Here is a 25,741-nt window from a genome sequence, read left to right on the forward strand (position 1 = left end):
TATAATTTGTTGTGATTTCTTTTCTAATTTTAAACAAATTTTTACTTTTTAACAAAATTTTATGTTTCTTTGTTCATTAAAGAGAGGCCCCCATATTGTAAAATTTCAGACCTCCCAAATGCCTCAGACCAAAGAAGGCTCTTTGCTGTTGATAGATTTAAGAGTAATGTAATTTTCAAAGTCAAATTCTTATAAAGAATGAGTTATAGTTATTTATTTATTTATTTTTAATTTTTTTTCCCCATTCTATGGGTTGTCTTTTGACCTTTTTTTTAAACATTTGTTTATTTATTTATTTATTTATTTTTGGCTGTGTTGGGTCTTCGTTGCTGTGCGCGGGCTTTCTCTAGTTGCGGCGAGCGGGGGCTGCTCTTCCTTGCGGTGCCCGGGCTTCTCATTGTCGTGGCTTCTCTTGTTGCAGAGCATGGGCTCTGGCGCACGGGCTTCAGTAGTTGTGGCATGTGGGCTCAGTAGTTGTGGCTCACGGGCTCTAGAGCACAGGGTCAATAGTTGTGGCACACGGGCTTAGTTGCTCCGCGGCATGTGGGATCTTCCCGGGCCAGGGCGCGAACCTGTGTCCCTTGCATTGGCAGGCAGATTCTTAACCACTGCATCACCAGGGAAGCCCTATATTTATTTTTAAATAGTTTAATTTATGTGGATTTAGTTGTCCAATGTAGTACCAGATGGGCCATTTTCAAATCAATCTCTTTGATATCACCATGAAACACATTACCTTTTTTTAGAAAAGTAAACAGAAGAATTATTTCACATTGCAGCGTCAAGTTTGTATACTATTTTTCCTAATATAGATATGTTGTTTGTTTTTCCAAAAGTAAGATATTTGTTTTGATAATTAAGGGTGATATTTTCTGTTTTTTTTCCAAGTTAAGTTCCTTCACCTTATTTTACTCCCTATTTTACTTTTTCAGTTTGAATTTTTAAGAAATTTTCAGGAATGGAAAACCTTTAGGAGTGTAAAAGGTTTTCACAAAATGCAGAGGAACTAGTCATCTTGAAAAGGCAGAGTTCTTCAAGTTCCAAGTGTAAGAATCCTTTCTCTGTTTTGAAACTTATATTAAGAATATTCAGGGCTTCCCTGGTGGCGCAGTGGTTGAGAGTCCGCCTGCCGATGCAGGGGACGCGGGTTCATGCCCCGGTCTAGGAAGATCCCACATGCAACGGAGCGGCTGGGCTCAGTGAGCCATGGCCGCTGAGCCTGCGCGTCCGGAGCCTGTGCTCCGCAACCGGAGAGGCCACAACAGTGAGAGGCCTGCGTATCGCAAAAAAAAAAAAAAAAAAAAAAAAAAGAATATTCATAGACGATTAATCTATGACTTTCAAATGTTCCTTTTCTTATATTGTTAGTCAGAGAATTTCTAACCATTGCATTTCACCTGTGTCTCTTTTCATTTTTTTAAATAAAGTATTTATTGTCATTCTAAAGAACATTATTGCGGCGCTGTACAATTTTTAGGCTAGCTTGCTAAGATGGGGAAATCTCTGCAGTATCTTTAGGATCTAAGCACACATTTCCTTACTACACTTTTTGGAGGCTTTTCAAGGTAGTTGGGGCCCACAGCCAGACTGCCTGGGTTTAAATCCTGGCTCTGCCAATGGTGAATTTTGGCAGATTATTAACCTGTCTGTGCATCTCTTCTTTGTCTGTAAAATGCCAATAATAATCATACTCTTAAGATAGGTTAATATATAAAAAAGTGCTTTTATAGTATGCGACATGCAGTAAGTACACAATAAATGTGAGCTATTATTATAATGGTTCAAGAACAATAGATAATTTGGGGACCTTTCGTTCTCAGTAGGGGATAGTACCGGGCCTCCTTTCTTTCCAGGATGCTTCGGGTATGTTTGGAACACCAAACATTATCCATTGTGTATATCCATTGTGTATATTGTTTAACCTGTCATGCAGTCAGTCACACATAAAGGATTTGATCATATTTGGGGAGACCTTTAAAGGGCATGATTAATTTTGAAAATGATTTATTGAAGATAGTTAATATAACATTATTACATCTTCCAAGCTTGTGTGAAAGGAAATCATGGATAGGATTTGGATTGAGAGCTGGGTTGTGACACTAATCATTGACTAATTTTAAACATCTCTGCTCCAAAATGTTTTTTTTGTAGAAATTTCTGGTGTAAAATCCTATTCTTCTCTAATTCTTTGTCTATTCAGTTGCATTTCTGCTTAGTTATATCAGACAGTTTCTTAAGTGAGAGAGTTATTTTTAAACCCTGTTATGTGAAGAGAAATTATTTGGCAGTAGACAAAAATGAGGTGACTGAGTTGGGGGGAAGAAGGGATTTAGCACTTACCAGGTAGGTTTGGAGGAGAGGATGAGAGAGGCTGGAGGTAGAGCAGTGATGGAATTTGGCTCAACTGGATGGATTAAAAAATAGAAGGGCTTCTGAAGTGCTTGCTGATTGCAAGTTTAGAGTAGTAAGCAACTTCTTCAAATGTCAGGAGAAAGTGGAAGGGATGTTCTAAGAGTTATTCAGGAAGAGTTTCGTTTCTTCTGTGGTGGTGCTGCCACATCTGATAACTGCTGGTGAAGAGGGGATGAAAACAAGCCAGGATTGATGTAAGCCTAACCAATTTGGATTCCATGATTCCATGAGTATAAGTAGTTTGTGTGCTAAAATTCCTCATGCCCTGGTCAAAGAATCTTTGCATTCAAAACAAGTGACTGAGAATTTTACAATATGGTTGAATCTCAAGATGTAAAAAAAACACTATAGTTCCCAGTTCCTTTCCTAAAGGGTAGTTTAATCCTTTGCTTATGGAAAATCAACAGAGAGAGGCAAACCAGAAACTTCTCTTGGCAATTTCCCTTAATAGTTCATTAAAACCTCTCATCCTGCTATCTTGTGACATATTAGTAGATCTGTAAATATTTAAGACATTTATAATGTGTAAATATACCATGGTACCTTGGAGTAAGACAGAAGTGGGAGAGACATGTCTAATTATGAAAGTCATGTGAGATAGCTGGTAGATATTTGTTGAGGAAGACAAATGCCATGTTACACAAAGAAATCTTCTACATCATATAGTGTGTTTAGACCCACACTGTAAAATATTCTTCTGTGTATTTTCTACAAGTCTTCTACAATGTCGAATCTAGGCTAAGAACATATAATGCTCTATGCTGTTTTCATCCATTTGCTTTAGGCTTGGGTTTGTACTTCTTGTTATCTCTCATTTTAGGAAGTAGCCTGAAGCAACCAGATCTTTGTTCCTGCCAACCCTGGAGAGGGAAAAACAAAGGAAATAGGTATATAATCTAAGAAGGGAATTTAAAGAGACCAACAGTTATTTTTAAAAAAATTAACTTATTTTTATTTTTGGCTGTGTTGGGTCTTCGTTTCTGTGCGAGGGCTTTCTCTAGTTGTGGCGAGTGGGGGGGCCACTCTTCATAGCGGTGCGCGGGGCTCTCAGTATCGTGGCCTCTCTTGTTGCGGAGCACAGGCTCCAGATGCGCACGCTCAGTAGTTGTGGCTCACGGGCCCAGTTGCTCCGCGGCATGTGGGATCTTCCCAGACCAGGGCTCGAACCCGTGTCCCCTCTATTGGCAGGCATATTCTCAACCACTGTGCCACCAGGGAAGCCCAGACCAACAGTTTTTAAGCTGCTTTTTTTCCTCTCTTTCCCTTCTTCTCTCCCTTCCTCTCTCCTTCTCTTTCTTCCTTCCTTCTTTCCCTCCCTTCCTTTCTCTTTCCTTTTTTCCTTCCTTTCTTCCTTTTTAAAACCTGGAACTGTTTAAGTTTATATGGAGACCTAACAGAAAGATTAGAGAAAGTCTGCTCTGGTGGAAACATGGATGAGGCAGTGCCCATAACTCTTCCTGGTTGTGGTTCTGGGGAGAATAATTTGAAAACAACTGATTAATTATATTAAAAGCAGAGACCAGGATGTTTAAACAACTTGATTCAGCTTCTGACTTTGACTCTTGGGATGATGTGAGCAGGCTGAAAACTCTTCTGGTAATAGGGGAATTCTTGACATGGATTGCCAAAATAGCCATTGAAATTTTAAATTCTCTTGTATTTCTCACTTGCTTTTAAACTCCCTAAATATTAAGTTTGAATATGGTAGCAAAATTATATGTGTCAGTTTTGTTAGCCACTTTTCTTTATAATTTAGTATAAGATCATATGTATTTTACATACACATGGTTCTGTTGTTTTAGTAGCTGGGAAAAAGTCTGGTAGATTTAAATCTACACATTTTAAGAAAACTAAAAACTTTCCGTTTTCTAAGACAGACCTTTATTTCATGATTACAGTGCAAATAATTTGTTAAAGGTTTATAAATTAATATACCCAAAATTAAAGAGTTTACCAAACTCTTGAAAAATTCTGAATTTATTTTAAAAAATTTTTAGCACCTCTTATACCAAACTTATTTTCTATTTCTTTTCTGTACCCTACAGAAGAACATAAACCTGAAATTAGCAGGACAGTATGTATATAGCAACATTACATTATTATGAAATAGTTATCTGCTCTAGAAAGCTCTTTTTCCTCTAGAGGGCAGTGCTTCACTTTTACATCACTAATGCAGAGGAAAATTTAAGAACAGCTTTTTTTCTTAAGAGACAAAAATGGTTCATTTTGCTCATTCTCTCTCTTTTAAAATGTATTGTATAGCTGAGACATTTAACAAGACATGCTTTTAACCAGAAAATATCCAAGATAATTAGAACTTTCATAAAGTAATATTTGACTTGGATTTTTAGGGAAGATTTCTTTGGCTTTCCTTTTTTATTTTCTAAGAAAGCATTAGAAAAAGCTTGACCTATACTCTAAATTTAGATATAATTGAGTCCTCTTTTTTAAAAGATAAACTTTCTTTCCCTCTTAAAAAAACATTTTGACTTAAGGTTCCAGATTTGTCACTTGACTTGCTAAAAAAGCAAACGAAACAAAAAGAAAAACCCAAAATTAGAACTAAAAACTCAGACTCTCCTCTTTGTTCTATTTGTGTTTTTCATGCTATTTAAAATTTTAGGCGATTCATCTTGTGTCATAGCTTTCTTTTGTTACGAAAACAAAAGCCTTCTCCACCCCCTTTAGCGCACTCTTACTCTACCCTCCTTAAAAGTGAATCCAAAATATATTAGTGTGGTAGACTGAACTCTAAGATGGTCCTTAAGATTTCTGGCCCCTGTGTGCATATATACCTTTACCTAGTTATTCAGTCAAATCTAGGTACTGCTGTGAATGGATTTTGCAGATGTAATTAAGATCCCAAACAGTTTATCTTAAATAGAGAGGGATTATCTGGGTGGGCCTGACCTAATCATATGAGTCCTTTAAATATGTGGTTAGAGATCAGAGACAAGTCAGACAGATGTGAAATGTGAGAGGAATTCAATTTGAGAGAGATTCTCCATTGGTGGTTTTGAGATGGAGGGGTCCATGGTGCAAGGACCTGAAAGTATCCTTTAGATGCTGAGAGTGGTCTCCAGTGGACAGCCAGCAAGAAAACCAGGGCCTCAGTCCTACAACCACAAGAAACTGAATTCTGCCACAACCCCGTGAGCTTGGAAGTGGACCCTGAGCTCTGGATGAGAAAAGCCAAGGCAACACCTTGATTTTAACTTCATTAGACCTTGAGTAGAGGACTCAGTCAAGCTGTGTGCAGACTTCTGACCTACAGAATGGCAAGACAATAAATGGGTGTTGTTTAAAGCCTCTGAGTTTGTGTTAATTTGTTATGCAGCAATAGAAAACTAATACAATCAAGGTAAATAAATTCCTTTAACACTGTGCTCACAGAGTTGGCTTGAAAAGTGGAAGCTCTCATATGATATGCTACTGAAACAGTAGTGTTCAACATTTGAAGATCCGCTATCCCTGTTATAGTGATCGTTTGCTGGCCAAAATCCATGCTCCCTTTTTCCTGGTAACATTCCCTATTGGGTTGACTTTATGCCTAACTTCAGAGGTGAGACTCAGCTTAATCTATTTAGAGTATACCACCTGAAGACAGCACATGTATTCTAAACTGGTCCATATGAATAAAACAGAGGAGGATTTGGTGAGAATGTTGGGGCACATACTCTCTTTTCTCCTCTGAGCTTGGTGATGTGAGTATTGAGGTTTATGGATATTAAAGCTCCAAGGGAGAGCCTGGAGTTTTGAGGAGGCTATTATATACAGCCTAAAAATTAAACCAGAGGAAGCAAAGCTAAGAAAAGGATTCTGATGAGGTTTGAGGATGGGGTCATGCTGTATGTGAATATAAATCTATTCTTGACTGTTCAGTTATATGGGCCAATAAATCTTCCCCTTCCTTTGAAAATTTTTTTTGTTTAAGCCTATTTGCATTGAGTTTCTTGTTTCTTGCTACTGAAAAAAAATCTAAATTAATAGACCAGTCATTATCTCTTTGATTGTCATGATATCTTTCTCCATCTTTCCATAGAATATGTTCTAGACTAGTAAACTGTCATCATTTGGATATATTTTCTTTTGTCTTTGTCTAGTTTTAGGTCTAGAGGTAGAAATTGGTGAAAAAATTATAATAAAATGTTATAAATTTATCGTTTTATATTTTAATCCAATTGAACAATTCAGGAAAATAAGTATTGTGGCTCCCATAATATTCTTATAGTAACACATATTTGAAGACTATTAACTTATTATTAGCTTTGTCTAAAACTTATCCTTTCAGAAATTATGTCAATAAAGTAGAACTCATTTTGTTTAAAGGTTATGTTTCAAGTTAGTGAAAATGTAAACCATACAATTCTCATTAATTTCCATTATAATTCTGTTGACTGAAACATGTTGGAGATAGTTGCACATGAAAAAAATAATTAATATTTGCCCTATGTAAAGATGAAAACAGTTGGTTTGTGTTGCTAAAATTAGTATTCAGTGCCTCTTCATAATCACAATCTTACTAGCAGAAGTGAATAGAGTCAGTGATACAAAATGTGATATTGCAAGCATAATAGTTCCTCTTTAATAATTTAAAGTACTTTGAAATGTGTGTATTTTAAATATGTGTGTGTGTATTGAAAACTTTGTGGGTTTTCATTTATTTGTTTACTTTTTATAATTTAAGGTCTTGTCTTTTACTTGCAGGCATTAGTTTTCCCAGAATGTAGTTGTGATAACAGACCTCCCTGGTATTAAGGTTTTCCTAGATGAGCTAGCCCTTCTAGGAGGGTATCTTAAATATTAGTGTCTTAGCAGGTTAGAGTTGACTCAAATAGAGTATAGCAAAAATACTTCCATTTTTATAAACACTTAAAAGTAATTTGGGGGGCTTCCCTGGTGGCGCAGTGGTTGCGCGTCCGCCTGCCGATGCAGGGGAACCGGGTTCGCGCCCCGGTCTGGGAGGATCCCACATGCCGCGGAGCGGCTGGGCCCGTGAGCCATGGCCGCTGGGCCTGCGCGCCCGGAGCCTGTGCTCCGCAACGGGAGAGGCCACAGCAGACGGAGGCCCGCGGATCCCACATGCCGCGGAGCGGCTGGGCCCGTGAGCCATGGCCGCTGGGCCTGCGCGTCCGGAGCCTGTGCTCCGCAACGGGAGAGGCCGCAACAGTGAGAGGCCCGCATACCACAAAAAAATAAAAAATAAAAAATAAAGTAATTTGGGGATGAGTAAAATGTACATGAGGTATATCAGGTATTTTTAGATTTCTTAAGGAAAGACTACAAAGGAAATTTCCAGCATAAGAGATACATACTTTAAATATATGAATTTCAAAATGGAATTTGACTATTCTTTTTTTTTTTTTTTTCTTTGCGGTATGCGGGCCTCTCACAGTTGTGGCCTCTCCCTTTGTGGAGCACAGGCTCCAGACGCGCAGGCTCAGCGGCTATGGCTCACGGGCCCAGCCGCTCCACGGCATGTGGGATCTTCCCGGACCGGGGCACCAACCCGTGGCCCCTGCATCGGCAGGCGGATTCTCAACCACTGCGCCACCAGGGAAGCCCCTGACTATTCTTATAAGAGGAGGTAGAATACAAGTTGAGTGAAAAAGATCAATTTTTGATATAGGAATTAGGAGGAGCCTAATAGTTTTTTTTTTTTAATTGCAAGGATGGACTTATAGAGGAAGCTTTAATTTAAAGAGGAAATCTAGGGTGAATTGATCTTGAGTGGCATGACTGAGGGGAAGTATGGTAATGGATATAATTGAGAACATGGAAAGGAGGGGCAGAGGAGGAGCAGAAATGACACCTAATGTGTGTCTTTTATATCAGGGAAATTGCATAAAGAGGCAAAAACCCATAGCCAAGAGAAAAACATGCTAGATATTTACTGTGGTCAGAGAACAAGTGGTCATTGGCCAAGTTAATGGATCAAATAATGAGATGGATGTTGTATTAGTTTGCTAGAACTGCCGTAACAAAGTACCACAGACTCGGTGTCTTAAACAATAGAAATTTATTTCCTCACAGTTCTGGAGGCTAGAAGTATGAGATCAAGGTGTGGGCAAGGTTGGTTTCTTCTGAGGGTCTCTCTTTTGTCATCTTCTTCCAGTGTCATCACATGGTCTTTCCTCTGTGTGTGTCTGTGTCTTCATCTCTTCATATAAGGACACCAGTCATACTGTATTAGGGTCCATCCATATGACCTCATTTTACCTTGATTATCTTTTTAAAGGCCCTATTTGTAATACAGACACATTGTGAGGTATTAGGGGTAAAGACTTCAATATGTGAATTTTGCAAGGGTGCGGGGGATATGATTCAGCCTACAATAGACATGTTTATTTCAAGTTTGCTATGGACCTAGCCTACTATGGTGGCTGTGGGAATTGAAGGGAATAGCCTGGCCAATAAAAAGAAGAATCATTAAGATGAGTTATTTAGAATGCAGGATAGATATATTTTTTTAAACTTTTGTTTTTATTTGAACTTTTGAAAAAAAGGGAAAACCTTGTTTTGAATAGGAAGCTATGTTTGAACACTCACTGATCATCAGAATGATAACTGTTCTAAGAAAGTACACTCTCTAGTAGGTAATATTATAAAAATGTGTGAGTTGTCAGTGGAAATAAAAGAAAAAGAGCAAAAGGGAACTTAGCTCCATGGAATGACTTTAGTGAGGAGTGCTGTTAAATGTCTCAGATCTTTGTAAAAGCAGGAAAATATTTGGGATTGTGGAATGCCACCTAAACTAAGACAATAGAAATTATGAAATGCTGGCCAAAGAATCATTGAGAAGAGGATTTGTCAAGAAGGAAGTCATTGATATCTTCAAGGCAATACTTTCTTTTGTAGTGACACTGTGGGTGTGGGTATGGGTTGCAGTCAGTGTATGTTGAGATGGAGAGGTGTTGCAATTAGGGGGAAGAGGTTCAATTTTATCCTTCACAAAATTCATCACTATCTTTTCTGAGTTGTCTAATACACTCAATTGTTATCTATAGCTTACCAAACATTTTGAGCTATCCTTATATTTCAGGAACGCTATAGCTCATACTTAAATGATATTTAATCATCAAATTGTGATCGAACCAAAAGCTGCAGTTGTGCTTTTCAGTGGTTACCTCAAAATTCAATGCTTGGATAAGCAGAAAGAACATAGAAATCTTTATAGTCTCAATCCATGTCTGATTTTTTGGCTCCAACTCTTTTTTTTTTTTTTTTTTTTGCGGTACGCGGGCCTCTCACTGTCATGGCCCCTCCTGCCCGGAGCACAGGCTCCGGACGCGCAGGCCCAGCGGCCACGGCTCACGGGCACAGCCGCTCCGCGGCATGTGGGACCCTCCCGGACCGGGGCACAAACCCGTGTCCCCTGCATCGGCAGGCGGACTCCCTGCCAAATATACATCCACAGCATTGCAGAGAAAGCAAATAAAAGTTTCCAGAGTCAGGATGGCTGGAAACAGTCTTAAAGGCCACCCAGTGCAGTGGTACAACTTTTTCACTAGTTTTTCTTAACTTCTGTTTTCACTACCCCCACAAACCCGTGTCCCCTGCATCGGCAGGCGGACTCCCAACCACTGCGCCACCAGGGAAGCCCTTGGCTCCAAGTCTTATTCAAATCTGTTTCCAGGACCTTGGGGCTAAACATTTAATCCATGTTTATTCCCTTGAATAAGAGGCAGTATAAATTTTATGGTAGAATCAGGTCAGATGGAAAGTACCAGAGCCACGTATGGGATTACTATTCTGAGAGTGGTGAACTAGAGCCAAGGTCTTTAGGGAGGGGAGACCCCTCTGCTAAGACGTGTCCATGATGGAGAAGGCTTTCTCCAGCTGAGAGTGATGCTAGAGGTCCTGGTGATATGGCACTTTTTCTTTAATGAGAACAAATTAACTCTTCCTGGAGATGATTTTTAAAAATTATTATCTGATTCTGCTGTACTGTAAGGTATCTACAGTAGAATTATTTCCTTCTTTTAATTTTCACTTTTATATTTTATTCATTCATTCCACAAGTTTCGTGGAGTGTGCCAGGCACTGTTCTACATGCTTGGTGAACAACTATGAATATCTCTGCCAGAGTAGAGCTTATATTCTAGCAGAGAAGACAAATAATGATCAATAATATGATAATATATTAATATACTATAGTTACATTAATTAATATATAATTTATTAATTTAAAGATATTATATATAGTTAATAAATAAGAAAAAAATGCACCCTGCTAGAAGGTGATAAGTGCTATCACCTTCTTTGATCGCGAATAGGCATATTTTATATTTTCCAGGTAAACCTGTTGGCAAACAAAATATATGGTATAAAGTTATAAAAGCCAATTTTATAACTATGAGCTAATGAAACTTTGTGATGATCTTTAATGTTTATATTTACAACCTACAAGCAATTGATTTTCAAATTTAGTAACTTTCTTCCAAATAATGTAGCTTGCATCTATTAGTGTGCCTTTTAAAATCACCAAATCATTTGCCCAGTCTTCTGGTTAACCCGAACCTCTGTTCCATGAGATCTTTGAACATTGAGGCCCCGATAGAAGGCTCAGGGTGCTTTTGAAAATTCACCAAGTATAATTCTCCCTTCACCTGACAAGAGATTGGGCAGATAAAGTGCCTTTGTTTTTCCTGGAGTCATGGTACAGCAGAGGCTTTACTGTTCTGCCCCAAGAGAAAATTGTTGCCTGTCCAAAAAGGGAAGGAAGAGGAAACAAGGATAGCTCTACTCAAGTCTTGCATTTCTCTTTTTCTCTCCAGAGTCTATGTATGCATTCTATTTTGAAATATTTCTATTAGAGAAAACAAAAACCCTGATTCTCAGTGTCTTGACTGGGAAAACAAATGTACAATTTGTAATCTCTTAGTTCCATAAAGTTGAAATCATTGGGGACAGATGTATTTCAGAATTCATTTTTTTTTGCCTTTTTAGTACCTGTGCCAGATATTTGCTTTGCAATGCTCTTCATTTAAAAATTTAAACCCCAGTTATTGGACTTTAAGATTGTTATTAGTGGTTTATTACTTTATTTACTTGGGGCTTATAATTCTTAAGAGACATCTTTTAGCAAACTCAATTAGCATTTTACTATTGAGCCGTGAGTTTTTATACCTTCTAAACAAATACTGGAAGACAACTCAGCATTACTAGAATTTGTAAAACATTAGTATATATGTATATATATAGACACATATATACCTTCAATATGTAATTGAAACCTTGTGTTGCTCTACAATGTTTATATTTACTCTCTACAAGCAGTTGATTTTCAAATTTAGTAACTTTCTTCCAGATAATGTAGCTTGTATATATATGTGTGTGTATGTGTGTGTGAATATATATACACATATATATGAATTTATAAATATATATATCAGTTTATAAATATCCTAAAAGACTTAGCTAATTTAGGTATAACAAATTGAGGGGTAAAGTAGGAAAAACCAATGATTAATTTAAAAGTTATTTACTTAGTTTATCAAATAATGCATATTGTTTTGGTGAACAGTCAAACATGAGTACTTTTCCCCCAGATTCAGTTACATTAAATAAAAAGAGTAAATTTTTTTTTTTACTCTTTTAAGAGTTTGTGCAGTTAAGAGTAAAAAATCATGTATGCCTAAGTAAGTAAGTCATAAAGGAAGACAAATACCATATGATATCACTTATGTGTGGAATCTAAAATATGATACAAGTGAACTTATTTATGAAACAGAAAGAGACTCACAGACATAGAAAACAAATTTATGGTTATCAAAGTGGAAGGGAGTTGGGGACGGATAAATTAGGAGTTTGGGATTAGCAGATACAAACTACTATATACAAAATAGACAAACAGGAATTCCCTAGTGGCGCAGTGGTTAAGAAACCACCTGCTAATACAGGGGACACGGGTTCGAGCCCTGATCTGGGAAGATCCCACATGCCGCGGAGCAACTAAGCCCATGTGCCAAAACTACTGAGCCTGCGCTCTAGAGCCCGTGAGCCACAACTACTGAGCCCATGTGCCACAACTACTGAAGCCCACATGCCTAGAGCCCATGCTCCACAACAAGAGAAGCCACCGCAATGGGAAGCCTGCGCACTGCAACGAAGAGTAAGACCCCATTCGCCACAACTAGAGAAAGCCTATGCGCAACAACGATGACCCAATGCAGGCAAAAATAAATTAATCTATTAAAAAATATAAATAAATAAATAAAATAGACAACAAGGTCCTACTGTATGGCACAGGGAACTATACTCAGTATCCTGTAATAAACTGTAATGGAAAAGAATTTTTAAAATCATGTATGCAAGAAACTTTTGGGAGCAGTAGTAATTTTTTAGATTAGAAGGCAAGAAGGATATGTTCTCATTTACTTAGAGTTTGGATCCTTGGCTTGAACGTCATTCTAGGTAATTCTAACCACTGAGTGTTTGTGTTTGCTAATGAACTTCTAGCCTTTAAACTGAGATTTGTCTCTGATCTTCAGAGAAGTTCCCAGATGTTCTCTTATCATAAAAGTTGGTATCTGAGAAACGTTTTCAGAAAATATATCTCCTCCACCAAGTCTTCTATTTTCTTTAAAGTAACTCAACCAAATAATATGGCCTATTAAATTGTTTCATCTTAATTCAGGGACAAAAGAGGAGTGCTGCTCTGGAGGTTGCCAGTATATACCAAATATTTTCTTCTCCTTTGCCAAGTGTGCAGTTCATTGTTTGGTCACCTGTGTCTGTCAGTTTAGCACATTTAAGGCAGTTCTCAGCACCCCTATTCTTCTCTAAATCTTACATGGAGGCTTCAAACATTGTCTGGCTCATTATTTCCCAATGAAGGTTAAGCCCTTGACTGTCAGACGGAACCCTTTGCTAATTAGAGCCCTTGCTTTGGCACTGAACGTGTCATGTCTGTGAGCCTTCCCACTGCGATCAGGGGCACGTTGCTCGCTCGCATTAAGTAAGTGTCCAGTGCCCACAGATCTTCAGGGAGAACTGCTTGCTGTTTTCTATGTGACAAATTTTTAGCTTGCTAAAATTCTAACTCCTCTTTAACAGGCTCTAAGTAGAATTGGATGAGGTATTCCTGAGTTCACTAAGAAGAGTTTGCTTAATACTACCCTGTTTAACCTCTTCAGTTTTGATGAAGTTGAGTCCACACTTGAATAATGAAAGTAATACTTTCAAATGTGGAAAAAATAGTAAAATTTCCCACTCTTTAAAAAATAAATGTGTCAGTATATCTGTTACATAGTATTTAACTTCATGTTAGGTTAAAAACCATCTTGGTTCTTTTTGATTTAATTAAAAAGGATAACTCAAGATTGGTTCACACTATTAAAATGGTATCATAAAACTACATTACTTCCTTTGATTATATCTTTGCTTCAAGAAATATATAATTTGTGGTTCCTTTTTCAGTTGATAGGGTTTTACCAGCTGCACGGATAGAAAGATTGAATTGACGGGCAGGTTTCATGCCTGTGAATTGTCAAAGAATGCTTTTGGGAGTAAGTCAGGATTCTTCATTAGTATTCATAGGAGCGCTCCCATGTCTTGTGTTTGATCACTGCTTCTTGCTTCCATTTCCAGCTTTCCTCGGTTAGAGCAGGGAGCTGGCCCGACTGATACAAGTGTCTTGGTGTTTGATTTCTTTATGGGTTAGCTTTTTTTTTTTTTTTTTTTCGGTTCACGGGCCTCTCACTGTTGCGGCCTCTCCCATTGCGGAGCACAGGCTCCGGACGCACAGGCTCAGCGGCCATGGTTCACGGGCCCAGCCGCTCCGCGGCATGCGGGATCCTCCCGGACTGGGGCACGAACCCACGTCCCCCGCATCGGCAGGCGGACTCCCAACCACTGCGCCACCAGGGAAGCCCATGGGTTAGCTTTTTGAAGAAAATTCTCTGAATGGATATAGGCCATGCTCTTGTATTTGGCTAGTTGATTCATGGGTTAATTTTAGACACAAGACTAGCTCTACAAGCTTAGTGCATTTTTCTTTTTAAAAGAAAGTACATTATAGAAGTTAAAAAAAATTATAGTTCACTTATTCTTGGGGAAATATACTATGTAAAGTTATTCATGTTTCATGACTGTAATGAATGTATTGAAATTTCATTACACTTACTCTATAAACAAATTAACATTTTAATTTTGGAATTTCTGATATTTTTGGTTTTAGTAGCTGATCCCCTCATATAGAAATTAAGTGAAGGCAGAAAAAGCACATAAAGTTTCAAAGTGAAAAACAAGGTATAATAAGTGTCAGAGTTGTTGAAGGCCAGAGGAAAACAATTTTCTTTCTTACTGAGAAGCTATAGGAAATAGTTTATAGAAAGTTGTAAAATTATAAAAAAACCATACTTATTGTTTAACTCGACAGCTTTTAAATTTCTTTGTATGTGTTGATGTTTCTTGTAAGACTGCTGTAATAAAGATTCAGTGACTTTTTTTAAAGTATAAAATCAGTTGTAATCCATCAGATAGATTAAAACTGTTTTAAAATATTTGCTTCTCTGGGAAAAGGATAAATCATTAGGTTTACATATTGAGCTCTTAGTTTCTATACTGCTTTCTGTTTACTTCACTAGTATTGGGACTCTCTTACCAAAAATTTATATTTGGTATATATATACATATATACTTTCTGGGGGGGGGATAGCGTGAGAGGGGCTTTTTTAAAGTTTTTTTCTCTTGATTATAAAGAGATAAATATTTATTGTACAAATTTTATAAGAAAAAAGAAGGGAAGAAACCCCACCAGTAATCCAATACCCCGAGGCAAGCAATAGATATTGGTTTATTTTCAAACTTAGATAGACAATCATTTTTTGTCTTTTATGAATAGTTAACTCATGTTTCTAGCTCATTTAACCATTAGGGTTTCAATAAATCTATTTGTATGAGATAAGCATATATAAATTTATTTACTTTATATGAGCAAATTATTCATCTTTTAATTTTCTTCATTGATTTTATGATGACAAAGCCCATTCTGTGATTTATATTCACTATTATGTTTGTTTCTGGCTGTTAATAATTAGTTTTTAAATTTTTCTTTGCTTTAGATTTATTTTAAATTACACAAATAATATGTGAATATAGTCTTGGAAAAGATTCAGACGTATCCTTGTAAGTTCCCTTTTTTTTATGGTTTCCTGTGACAGTCAGTCCCCTACTAGATTTTAACCGTGGTCACCAGTTTCATGTGACATTTTCCTTTGCATTAGTGTATGTATTAGGATTTTGAGTGGTTTTTTTTCTGTTGCTCTTGACTAGGGGACAAAACCAAGGACACATTGGACAGCCAGTATCTCATATTCTAAAGAGAGCTGGAGTGAGACAATCCCTCCAGGACTCAAACCAGATCTGCACCTCCCAACCATATACTAACCCCTTCTTCTAACTATAGGCTCCTCTGGTTTATATGAGAGAACTCTATGGAGAGAGGAAGGCAGGGCGAGAGAGAGGAAGGTTATATTTGACTCCCAAGTGAATTGCTTGTAGAGAATGGGGATTCTGCAAGAACAGTTGGCTTGCAGCTGACTGGCTGATTTACTCCCTGTCCTGTTTGAACAGGAGAACTGGGGAGAGACAATGAGCAGAGACAGGAGGCTGCAGGAGTCAGACTGTATTCCTGTATTATATAGGAATGGCAGCCATGTGTGAGCATCCTGTGGGACAACTGGACATGAAGCCAGATGAATGGGTTTAAGTACCTTATCAGAAGGTGTTCTCCTGGATGAGGAGAATGCTGCAGCAAGAGGTGGTGAGGGGACCCACTTTATATACCTATCCTGTACCATGGGGGCAGGGAGTGTGGCCAGAGAGGAGGGGGAGTGGGAAGAAGGTGGAGCCACCCTAGGTCTCCCAGGGTTTGGATCTACCACCTTTAGTGAATTATCCTCTCTCTCCACTGATATTTTTGAAGCTTTATATCAAAATTTTAAATATTCTAAGACTAATACACTATATAATATCTACATTTTAATATTATTTAAAATATACTATAATCAGTATATTTAAAATATGCTATTAATCAGGGGTCCCCAACCCCTGGGCCGTGGACTGGTACCGGTCCGCAGCCTGTTAGGAACCGGGCTGCACAGCAGGAGGTGAGCGGCAGGCAAGTGAGCGAAGCTTCATCTGCCGCTCCCCATCGCTCGCATTACTGCCTGAACCATCCCCCGCCACCCGGGTCCGTGGAAAATTGTCTTCCACGAAACCAGTCCCTGGTGCCAAAAAGGTCGGGGACCGCTGCTATTAATCAATTCTTCATGTTATTTTTAAATTTAGAACAATTTTAACTATACTTTGCCCATTTGTTCTTGCATATGAATTTAGATTCCAAAATAAAATTCCTCAGGATTCATTTGCATTTTGACCCCTTCTGTATTTGTTTCTCTTCCTCCATAGTAAGAAACTTGACTCCCATTATCATTACTATGTCCTTGTTCAGGATTACTTGCTTGTTCAACCTCCCAGTATGTAACCAGTGTCATTGTTTCCTGTGTGGATGCCTCACACCGCAACCCATGTTCCAAGACCCCAGGCCAGGTCTTAGTGTCCAGCACTGAAGGGGCCTGGCCAGAGTCTCCTTAACACCCATGCAAGTGCCTTTCTCACAGTGGTCAGGAAAACCTCACATCACGCCCCCGGCCTATAAGCCCTTCCTCTGTCTGTGTAGGCTCAGACTCCTGCTTCTGACTGTCACCCCTTTTGTCCTCCTCACTGGCTTAGGTGCTCTGATCCCCACATGGGGTCTCCACTCTTGCATAGATGCCCTCATCACTCCACTGAGGCTTAGACCCTCTGCAGGGATGCCCTCCTCAGTCTGCTGGGCTCTGAAACCCCATCCAGGGTGCCACTCCACTCCATGTGGCCACCCCCTCTCCCAGCTAGAGCTCTGATGCCCTGAGTTCGGTGGATGCTCTCTTCACTCTCTTTGGGCTCTGACTTCACACTGAGCTACCACAATCCATGGACTCCTTCCTTTCTCTGCTGTGGCTCTGATACTGTGTACTTCCTGCAGGGACCCCTGTGTCACTCCACTTGGCTTCTGACTTCCTGCCCCAAGTCAACCCCTCACATGAATGCTTTCCTCACCTCACTGACTCTCAGGCTGGGAGCCCTCCTACCTGGATACCTTCCTCACCCTGCTTGGGTTTTACACCTTGATGCCAGTCTTTTTCTGCCCCACAAAATAATGGTCTGAATTGTTCAGAAAAGAAAGGAAGAAGAGGAAAGGGGAAGGGAAGGAAAGGAAATGTATTTGATTTTTTTAATCTTCCTTTCCTCCAAAAGTATTTATTAAATGCAATTAAAAGGCGAATAAGATTCCTGCCTTACAGGGGTTTACTTTCTATAAGTGGGGACAAGCATGTAAAGATTATTACCATAGTGCAGTATGCTACCACAGAGCTTTTCCCTAGGATGCTGTAATGGCAGGTTGGAAGGACATCTATTCCAACCTAGTGGAGTTAGCAGAGGCCTTTGGGAGGTGGTGGTGATAAGGGAGTTTCATCTATAAGGGACAGAAGAATCTAAACCGGTGAAGAGGAGGCCAGGGTAGGTTGATGAACCCACACTAACTTTTGTATCAGATTCTTTAGAAATTGAAGTAAGCATCATATTAAAAGTGTTAGGATTACTAGGAAAACAGATGTAGATTTTTTGAAAAGCCTTTGTTAATGAGAAAAATGTCATTACACAAAGAGTTTGGACTTTCTCTGCCTTTCTGCAAAACAAGGAAATTGGTTTAAAAATGAATTCATGCCTGTTCCCGGGTGACGTGTGGGGCTGGCGGCCGACAGCTGACCCTGCCGCCACCAACATGGAAAGTTTGTACCGAGTCCTGTTCTTAGTGCTCGAATGTCCCATCCTGAAGCTGAAGAAGCCGCCCTGGGTGCACATGCTATCGGCCATGACAGTGTACGCTCTGGTGGTGGTGTCTTACTTCCTCATCACTGGAGGAGTCATTTATGATGTTATTGTTGAACCTCCAAGTGTCAGCTCCATGACTGATGAACATGGGCATCAGAGACCCGTAGCTTTCTTGGCCTGCAGAGTAAATGGACAATATATTATGGAAGGACTCACATCCAGCTTCCTGTTTACAATGGGAGGTTTAGGTTTCATAATCCTGGACCGATCCAGTGCACCAAACATTCCCAAACGCAAGAGATTTCTCCTTCTATTCATTGGATTCATCTGTGTCCTATTGAGTTTTTTCATGGTTAGAGAGTATTCATGAGAATGAAACTGCCGGGCTATCTGATGGGTTAGAGTGCCTTTTGAGAAGAAATCGGTGGATACTGAATTTGCTCCTGTTAATGAAGTTTTCAAGGCTGTACCAGTCCTCTGATATGAAATATGGAAAAGGATGAAAAGCAGCAGAAAAGAAACATCTAGTGAAAACATAGGAAGCGTATTATAGCTTGGACTAGAATGTCTTCTTGATATCAAAGAGACAAGCTTATCAGTATTTTTTCTTGCTGTCCTATACTGGCATACCAATGATGTTAAGTGGCATTTTCTTCTTTTTTTTTATTTCTTAAAGAAAATATACTTCATTTCTACAACTATAATATTGAGTAAAGTGATTATTTTTTACAAACCCCTTAAAAAATGAATTCATGCTGCTTTGAGGGCCTGGAATCTGCCTGAATATGAATTACTATAAACACAAAAAAGAATTTTAAATGAAGCCCTAAATATTTGATAATGGGAATGCTTAATTTATTCTTGGAGTAAGCATGACAAACCTCTGAATAAAAGGGAAAGGGAAGTTATTCTTTATATATAGAATGCTTTTCTGTTTCTTTTAAATTTTAAAAAATCAGTATTTTTTAAAAAGAATATTACTGAAGAGAGTTTTCTCCCACTTTGGTGCCCTTGAACTTACCTCTGTGACCCACACTGTAGGGCCAAGAGGTTTGACCTGGGGAGGACATCATTCAATAGGCATGAGAATCGATGGTTGGGTAAGAGCTTTTCGTCTGATGGGAGGCTTAAAATTGGGACTAGAGATTCTATCCTGTGTGGATTTTTTTGGGATACGTGTTTAGTTCTCCTAACTTGCCTTTTCTATGTATATGAATTAGGGTGTGTATATTTTTCCTGAAAGAAAACTTATGCTTATAATAGTTTACTAAAACAAAAATTTAATGAATTATGAAATATTTTTCTAGCCTGAGAAGACATAAATACTTCTAATAATGATTTTTCAAAGCTGAGCATAACTGGTTTATAGAATGTGTTCTGTGTTTTTGTTTATTTTTAGAGTACATTGAAATTGGATGTTCATTGTGGAGTGAAGCAGGAAATTTTGGTAGTCCCAGTCTGTTGGAAAGGCCCAGGTGGTTGAGGCCTAGTTCTGCTGTTCACAAACTGTATGATCTTGGACGAGTTACTTAACATCTCTCAATTTCAGTTTCCTCATGTGTGTGTTGTGAATAGTAATATTGAGAAAAATTATGTCTTTTCTCCATAGCATGTTATGTTGTTTGTAAATTACTAGACTGAATGAGCTGTAGACTTAATCCAGGTTCTCCACAAAAATTTCATGTCCAAATATCTTTTTTTAAGGAAATTACTCTTAATGCACCCAGTTCTTTACAATGACTAATTTTTGGAATTAAGATAATTTTACTCATGCAAAAGATAAAAAATAAAACTTCCTTCAAGCCAACACATTAAAAAAAACAGAAAACAAAACTGTACTGAATCCTCAGTACTAAGGAACCACAGGAGAAGGGATAATATTTTTATCTCTAATGCAAATGTTGATTACATAGTAAGAAATAACTGTGTTGTTTGTTGATAGATTTGCCTGAGAATGTTGCTTAAATTACATAATATCTTTTAACTGCTCCTACAAATAGTGGCAATGCTCCCTCTTTGTGTACTGAGATTGCTTATATAATATAAGATATTACATTAAAAAGATAACCAGTTGTGAGAAATATGAGTCTATTAAATCAACAGTTATAATACTTTACAAAAAATCTAGTCTAATCATCAAATTAAGGGTCAAGGCCACAACACTTTTAGAAAAATGATTTTGAGTTGTAAGAATTTAGGGTTCATTCCTGTTATTTCTTTGGGAAACAGTTTCCTTTTTACAAATAAAGCTGCTTGTCTAGCTACTGAAAAATCTTTTATTTAGGCAATTGTCTTTTAAAATAGTCCAGGTCGCAATGTATCATTTCAGTTTCCATGGCTGCTTTTATGGTGTTTCTGCTAAAATGCTTTATCAAGTGGAAATGCTATCAAACTTTAACATTAAGTAAATCTAGGCATATTTTTAAACAAAACCTCTGCAGATTTAGTTTGATTTTTAAAAAAACAAATGCCGAACTTTTAAAATAAGAGCTTTTTACTAAGAAAGCATGCATTGAACTGCTTTGTCTCTCTTTGAAATTATTTCTTTAGTCTCAGAATACCTGACCAAATTATGTACTACCCATAAACCTCAGAAAAAAGGTAAACTAATTCACCATTTTAAGAAAGCATGTCCTCCAAAACTGTATAAAAATATAGTAAACCTCCCAGAATACATGATTTAAAAGGATTGTCTCACTTTAAGATTTAGAAAAGTTATCTTCCCTTTATGTATCTCCATAAAGAATTAAAGATGTATAACTATAAAATATTATTTTGGGGGTCACCAGTAATTTTATATTTGTGGGGAGAGGAATTAAATGCATGAAATTATGAGATAGACACATAGATTAGTATTCACCATTGTTAGCTCCTTGTTTAGAGAAAACATTCAATAAATATCTGTTGAATGAATGAGTTTTAATGACAAACTATATTAATTATTGTGATCATATCTAAAGTGTGTTTTGTGAAAGCATAAGTAATGTAAGTAATATAAGTACATCATCTTGATGACCAAAAGACAGATAAGCTCTTCTAAGAACGATGACTGCCCTGTGCTGTGAAGTTTCTTTTCATAAGACTATACTGTGTTACAGTAATTTGGGTTTTGTGTGTTAGTGTGTGTAGTTGTGGGTGTTTATAGGCTTTTCTAAGTTAAAAAAATGTTTATAATTATGTTTTTCTTCCTGGAATATAAAAATTTGGTGGATAACTTTTAAAATTATTGTGAAACGGGGAAGTTTGGTTGGTAACTTTCTGTGGAAAAAAAATTTCTTATGCTGCTTTTTTGGAAAGTTCCCAGAAATAGCATTTTAAAAAGTTCTTTAGGAAAAACAAGGTGATTTATAAGTAAGGAAGTTATTCTGGGCCAAAGGCCTATGGAATTCCCAGTAGATGAATGATTGTTCACTTTATGGCTATTTTCTGTGGTTTTAAAAAATAATGACAGTTATTTCTCAGCACATTATTTATTTTGCCTGAAATATTTTTTCCTACATTTTTAACTTTTAGTACTTGGGGTGATGCTGAGGTACTGATTTTGAATCATGTTGTTTTAGCTTCTGTGCTTCGTATTTGAGTTGGCAGGTAGGGGTGACTTTGGGTGACCTGGCTTTCTATTAACTGTGTCAGTTTCATGCCAAATGTTGACCTCCTTGATTCTGATCCTGTCTTGGCCTCATGACCTCAATTTCTGCCTTAATCATTTGCCTGACAATTGAGCATTCTTAGGCTATTCTTACTTCAGTTAGCCTGGCGATAGCAGTTCATCAGTAAGGGCCCAAATCTCCTGCCTGATATCTAGAAATAAGCTTCTTTACCTTGTTATTTGGCCATAATGAATTCTCAAATTGCCCATGTAGAATTTTTTACGTGGGCTCTTTATTTTTCACTTTTCACATGATAATCCTCAAAGGAATTGACTGACTTTAGGAAGTTTCATATATAACTAGCAAATTGTTTTCCAAGTGTTGTTCTGTAGATGTTCCAGAGAGGAAAGTTCCTGGATCATAAATATGTGAAAAACACTGTACTGTTTTCCTTTTCTCTTAAAGATACATGGTACTCATTAGCCCTACAGTGAAGAGATCTGTTAAAATATTTACTCTAGCATTTATGAGAGACCAAGCTTTGGCTCCTGTTGACAAGCTTTGAAGCCATTTTTCTGTTCCCCAGGAAATCTTGTTCCTTAGGAGTAAGTCTGAAGTTTCTGCAATGTCCATGTTTGAGGTTTGTGCTCCACTAAACTTATATTCTTGGCAAATGTCTTTCCCTCTGTTGTTGGAGAGAATTGGATGAGGATGGGTGGAGTATGTTGGGAGGATGAATTAAGTACAAGGGGCAGGATTAAATGAGTGAAGTAAATGGCTTGCTTTCTTCAGTTTGATTGGTGAGTAGTCCTAGTGTCATTCCTCCAAATAAAAGCCTGGGCATGCTCCCATGGATAAGGTCAGTGGCAGGTGGCAGAGACACCAAGAAGCAGCTATGTTATCTGAGAGTCTCCTTGCTGAGCTGGCCTTGTGCTCGTGAACAGGGACTATAGAGGTGGCTGCATGAGTATGAGCTGAGGAGGATGAAATTGTGAATAGGGTTGATTAGCCAGATTTTCTAAAGCTGGAAGGACACTTTCATTCTATCATTAAGTACATTTATTCTACTACTTTGCCTTCATCTTCCACCTGCTCTTGATAGTGGAGTGGTGATGGATGTGGATCCTTTGAATAACCCAGAAAGTTTCTTGGTAAATCTAGACTCCTGGGATAATTTTTAAAAATCATTTTAATTATTCTACAATTAAATAGTATAGTTTTTCCAAGTTATTTGACCTTAGAATTCTTTTTCGTGCTTAACACCTTTTACATCCCGCAGAACCAGTGTATTATGAAGCACATTTTGAAAATTGTTATATTCAAAGTATCTAGATATACTTGGGGCTCATTTTGTGGCTTAACTAAAATATAAGAGATATGTTTTAAAGTGAGCATTATTTCTTTTTAAAATAATTTATTGGAGTATAGTTGAGTTACAATGTTGTGTTAGTTTCAGGTGTACAGCAAAGTGAATCAGTTATATATATATATCTCCACTCTTTTTTAGATTCTTTTCCCATATAGGTCATTACACAGTACTGAGTAGAGTTCCCTGTGCTATACAGTAGGTCCTTATTGGTTATCAGATTTTATATATAGTAGTGTGTATATCTCAATCCCAGTCTCCCAATTTATCCCTCCCCTCCCCATTCCCCCCTTGGTAACCATAAGTTTGTTTTCTATATCTGTGACTCTATTTCTGTTTTGTAAATAAGTTCAGTTGTACCATTTTTTTTTAGATTCCACATAGTGATATAATATGACATTTGTCTTTCTCAGTCTGACTTAACGTCACTCAGTTTGACAGTCTCTGGGTCCATCCATGTTGCTGCAGATGGCATCATTTCATTCTTTTTTATGGCTGTGTAATACATTTTTGCTTACTATTAGTACCTGGGTAGAAATTCATGAAATCGATTAGTAATATCAATATATTGAGTTTGTAGTCATTGAATTAGTTGCCTGTTATTGCTCTAACAAATTGCCATAGATTTGGTGAGCTTAAAACAGCACAAAGTTATTATCTTATAGTTTTGGAAGTCAGAAGTCCTGAAATCAAGGTGTCAGCAGGGCTGCATTCTTTCTGGGAGTTTTGGGGAAGAATTCATTTTCTTGCCTTTTTCAGTGTCTAGAGGTCACCTGCATTCCTTGGCTTGTGTCCCCTTCCTTATATCACTCCAGCCTCTCCATGTCTCGATTGCTCTTCCTCTGTCCGAATCTGCCCCTCCTGCCCCCTCTTATAAGGACCCTTGTGATTATATAAACCAATCCAGATAATGCAGAATAATTTCACCACCTCAAGTTCCTTAATCACATCTGCAAAGTGCCTTTTGCTGTGTAACATTCATAGGTTTCTGGGGTTAGGACATGGACATTTTTGGAGGGCCATTATTCTGTCTACCACAGACATATAGTTCCATGAAGTATAAAACTACTAGTCTCTGATTTAAAGTATCTAATGGTAAATCATTTCATCACTGGGAACCAAACAGTCTTTCTTACAAATTTTTTTAAGGAGCGTCAATTGCTAAAAATTGCACATGGGAATATTATTATAGAATATGTTTACTGGATGTTCTTTGTCTTAACTATGTATACTTATTTAATTTTGCTGATATCATGACATCTTCCCCCTAAATATGGCAGTAGAAATCTCTGAAATATAAGAACATTCTCTCTCCCCACAATAGCCTGAGTAATAGTGTTCTCGTTTACAAGCAAATATAAGGAAACTGTTACAAACCCTAGCAGAAGGAATATATTAGATAAAAGCTAAGTTTTTTTTGAGAACATGATTGTTGTTGCTGTTGATCTTACAGATATCAAATAATATAATTCACCTCTTTCTACTGACTGCTAGGATGCTTAGAGCAAGTTTATGGTGCACACTTAGCACTGATGTCTTTATTTTTTTTTCTTACAATTTCTTTTATTTTTTTCCCTAGTTTCCTCATTTATTATTTTTTTAAAAATCTCAATATACTGTATATATCTTTCTGCCTTACCTCAAATGTTTTTTGGAATTAAGCCACGTATATAAAAATAAGAAAACATTTCCTGTTAGTACTTTGGAAGAGTGTTTTCTGAGGAAGCATGTAGAAACTTTATCCTTACAAGTTTCCTAATTAGTTAGAATGCCATCAGTTAGAGTTCCTCTTAGAGAGGATTTAAATATCTATTGGCATTTACCCTGATTCCTCTTACTCTCTTACTGTCAAGAAAAATGGAAATATGAAAAAACTTATTTTACTCTTGGGTTCTATTTTATATTTTAAAGGAAGAGAAGAACTTCTGCAGTATCACTGAAGTCCAGTGACTCTTATTTGACTCAAAATATTCAGATTCACTAATGAAAAAAGACACAAATGCATTTATTTACAAAACAGAAACAGACTTACAGACATAGAAAACAAACTGATGGTTACCAAAGGGGAAGGAGGGAAGGGATAAATTAGGAATTTGGGATTAACAGATACACACTACTATATATAAAATAGATAAACAACAAGGACCTACTGTATAGCAAAGGGAACTATATTCAATATCTTATATAATGGAAAAATAATCTGAAAGAGAATATATATATGTAAACTGAATCACTTTGCTGTATACCTGAAACACTGTAAATCAACTATACTTCAATAAAAAATAAGTTAATTAAAAAATCCAGGTTCACTGTACTTGAATTAGAGCACCCAAATGAAGAAATTCCAATGTCTTCTAAGAAAGAGTTCACAGAATATGAAAAAAAATGGTAGAAAGGGAGTTTTGATGGCAACTAGCTATTCCTTTTCCATTTATTTTTGATACATTGCAAATAAATACTGTAATATTCATGCAAAATTTCTCTCATCTTT

The 25,741-nt window shown here is 37.4% G+C and overlaps 1 protein-coding gene and 1 long non-coding RNA gene across 2 annotated transcripts in view; both read left to right on the forward strand.

Moving 5' to 3' along the window:
• Positions 1 to 25,741, forward strand: part of LOC112064960 (uncharacterized) — a 120,004-nt gene that overhangs the window by 32,370 nt on the left and 61,893 nt on the right. The window lies entirely within an intron of this gene.
• Positions 18,245 to 18,664, forward strand: LOC102990501 (oligosaccharyltransferase complex subunit OSTC-like). Its single transcript, XM_055086697.1, has one exon. The coding sequence runs from the start codon at positions 18,245 to 18,247 to the stop codon at positions 18,662 to 18,664; it is 420 nt and encodes a 139-aa protein (XP_054942672.1).

This window comes from Physeter macrocephalus, chromosome 8, assembly GCF_002837175.3.
Source record: "Physeter macrocephalus isolate SW-GA chromosome 8, ASM283717v5, whole genome shotgun sequence".
Taxonomy (NCBI): domain Eukaryota; kingdom Metazoa; phylum Chordata; class Mammalia; order Artiodactyla; family Physeteridae; genus Physeter; species Physeter macrocephalus.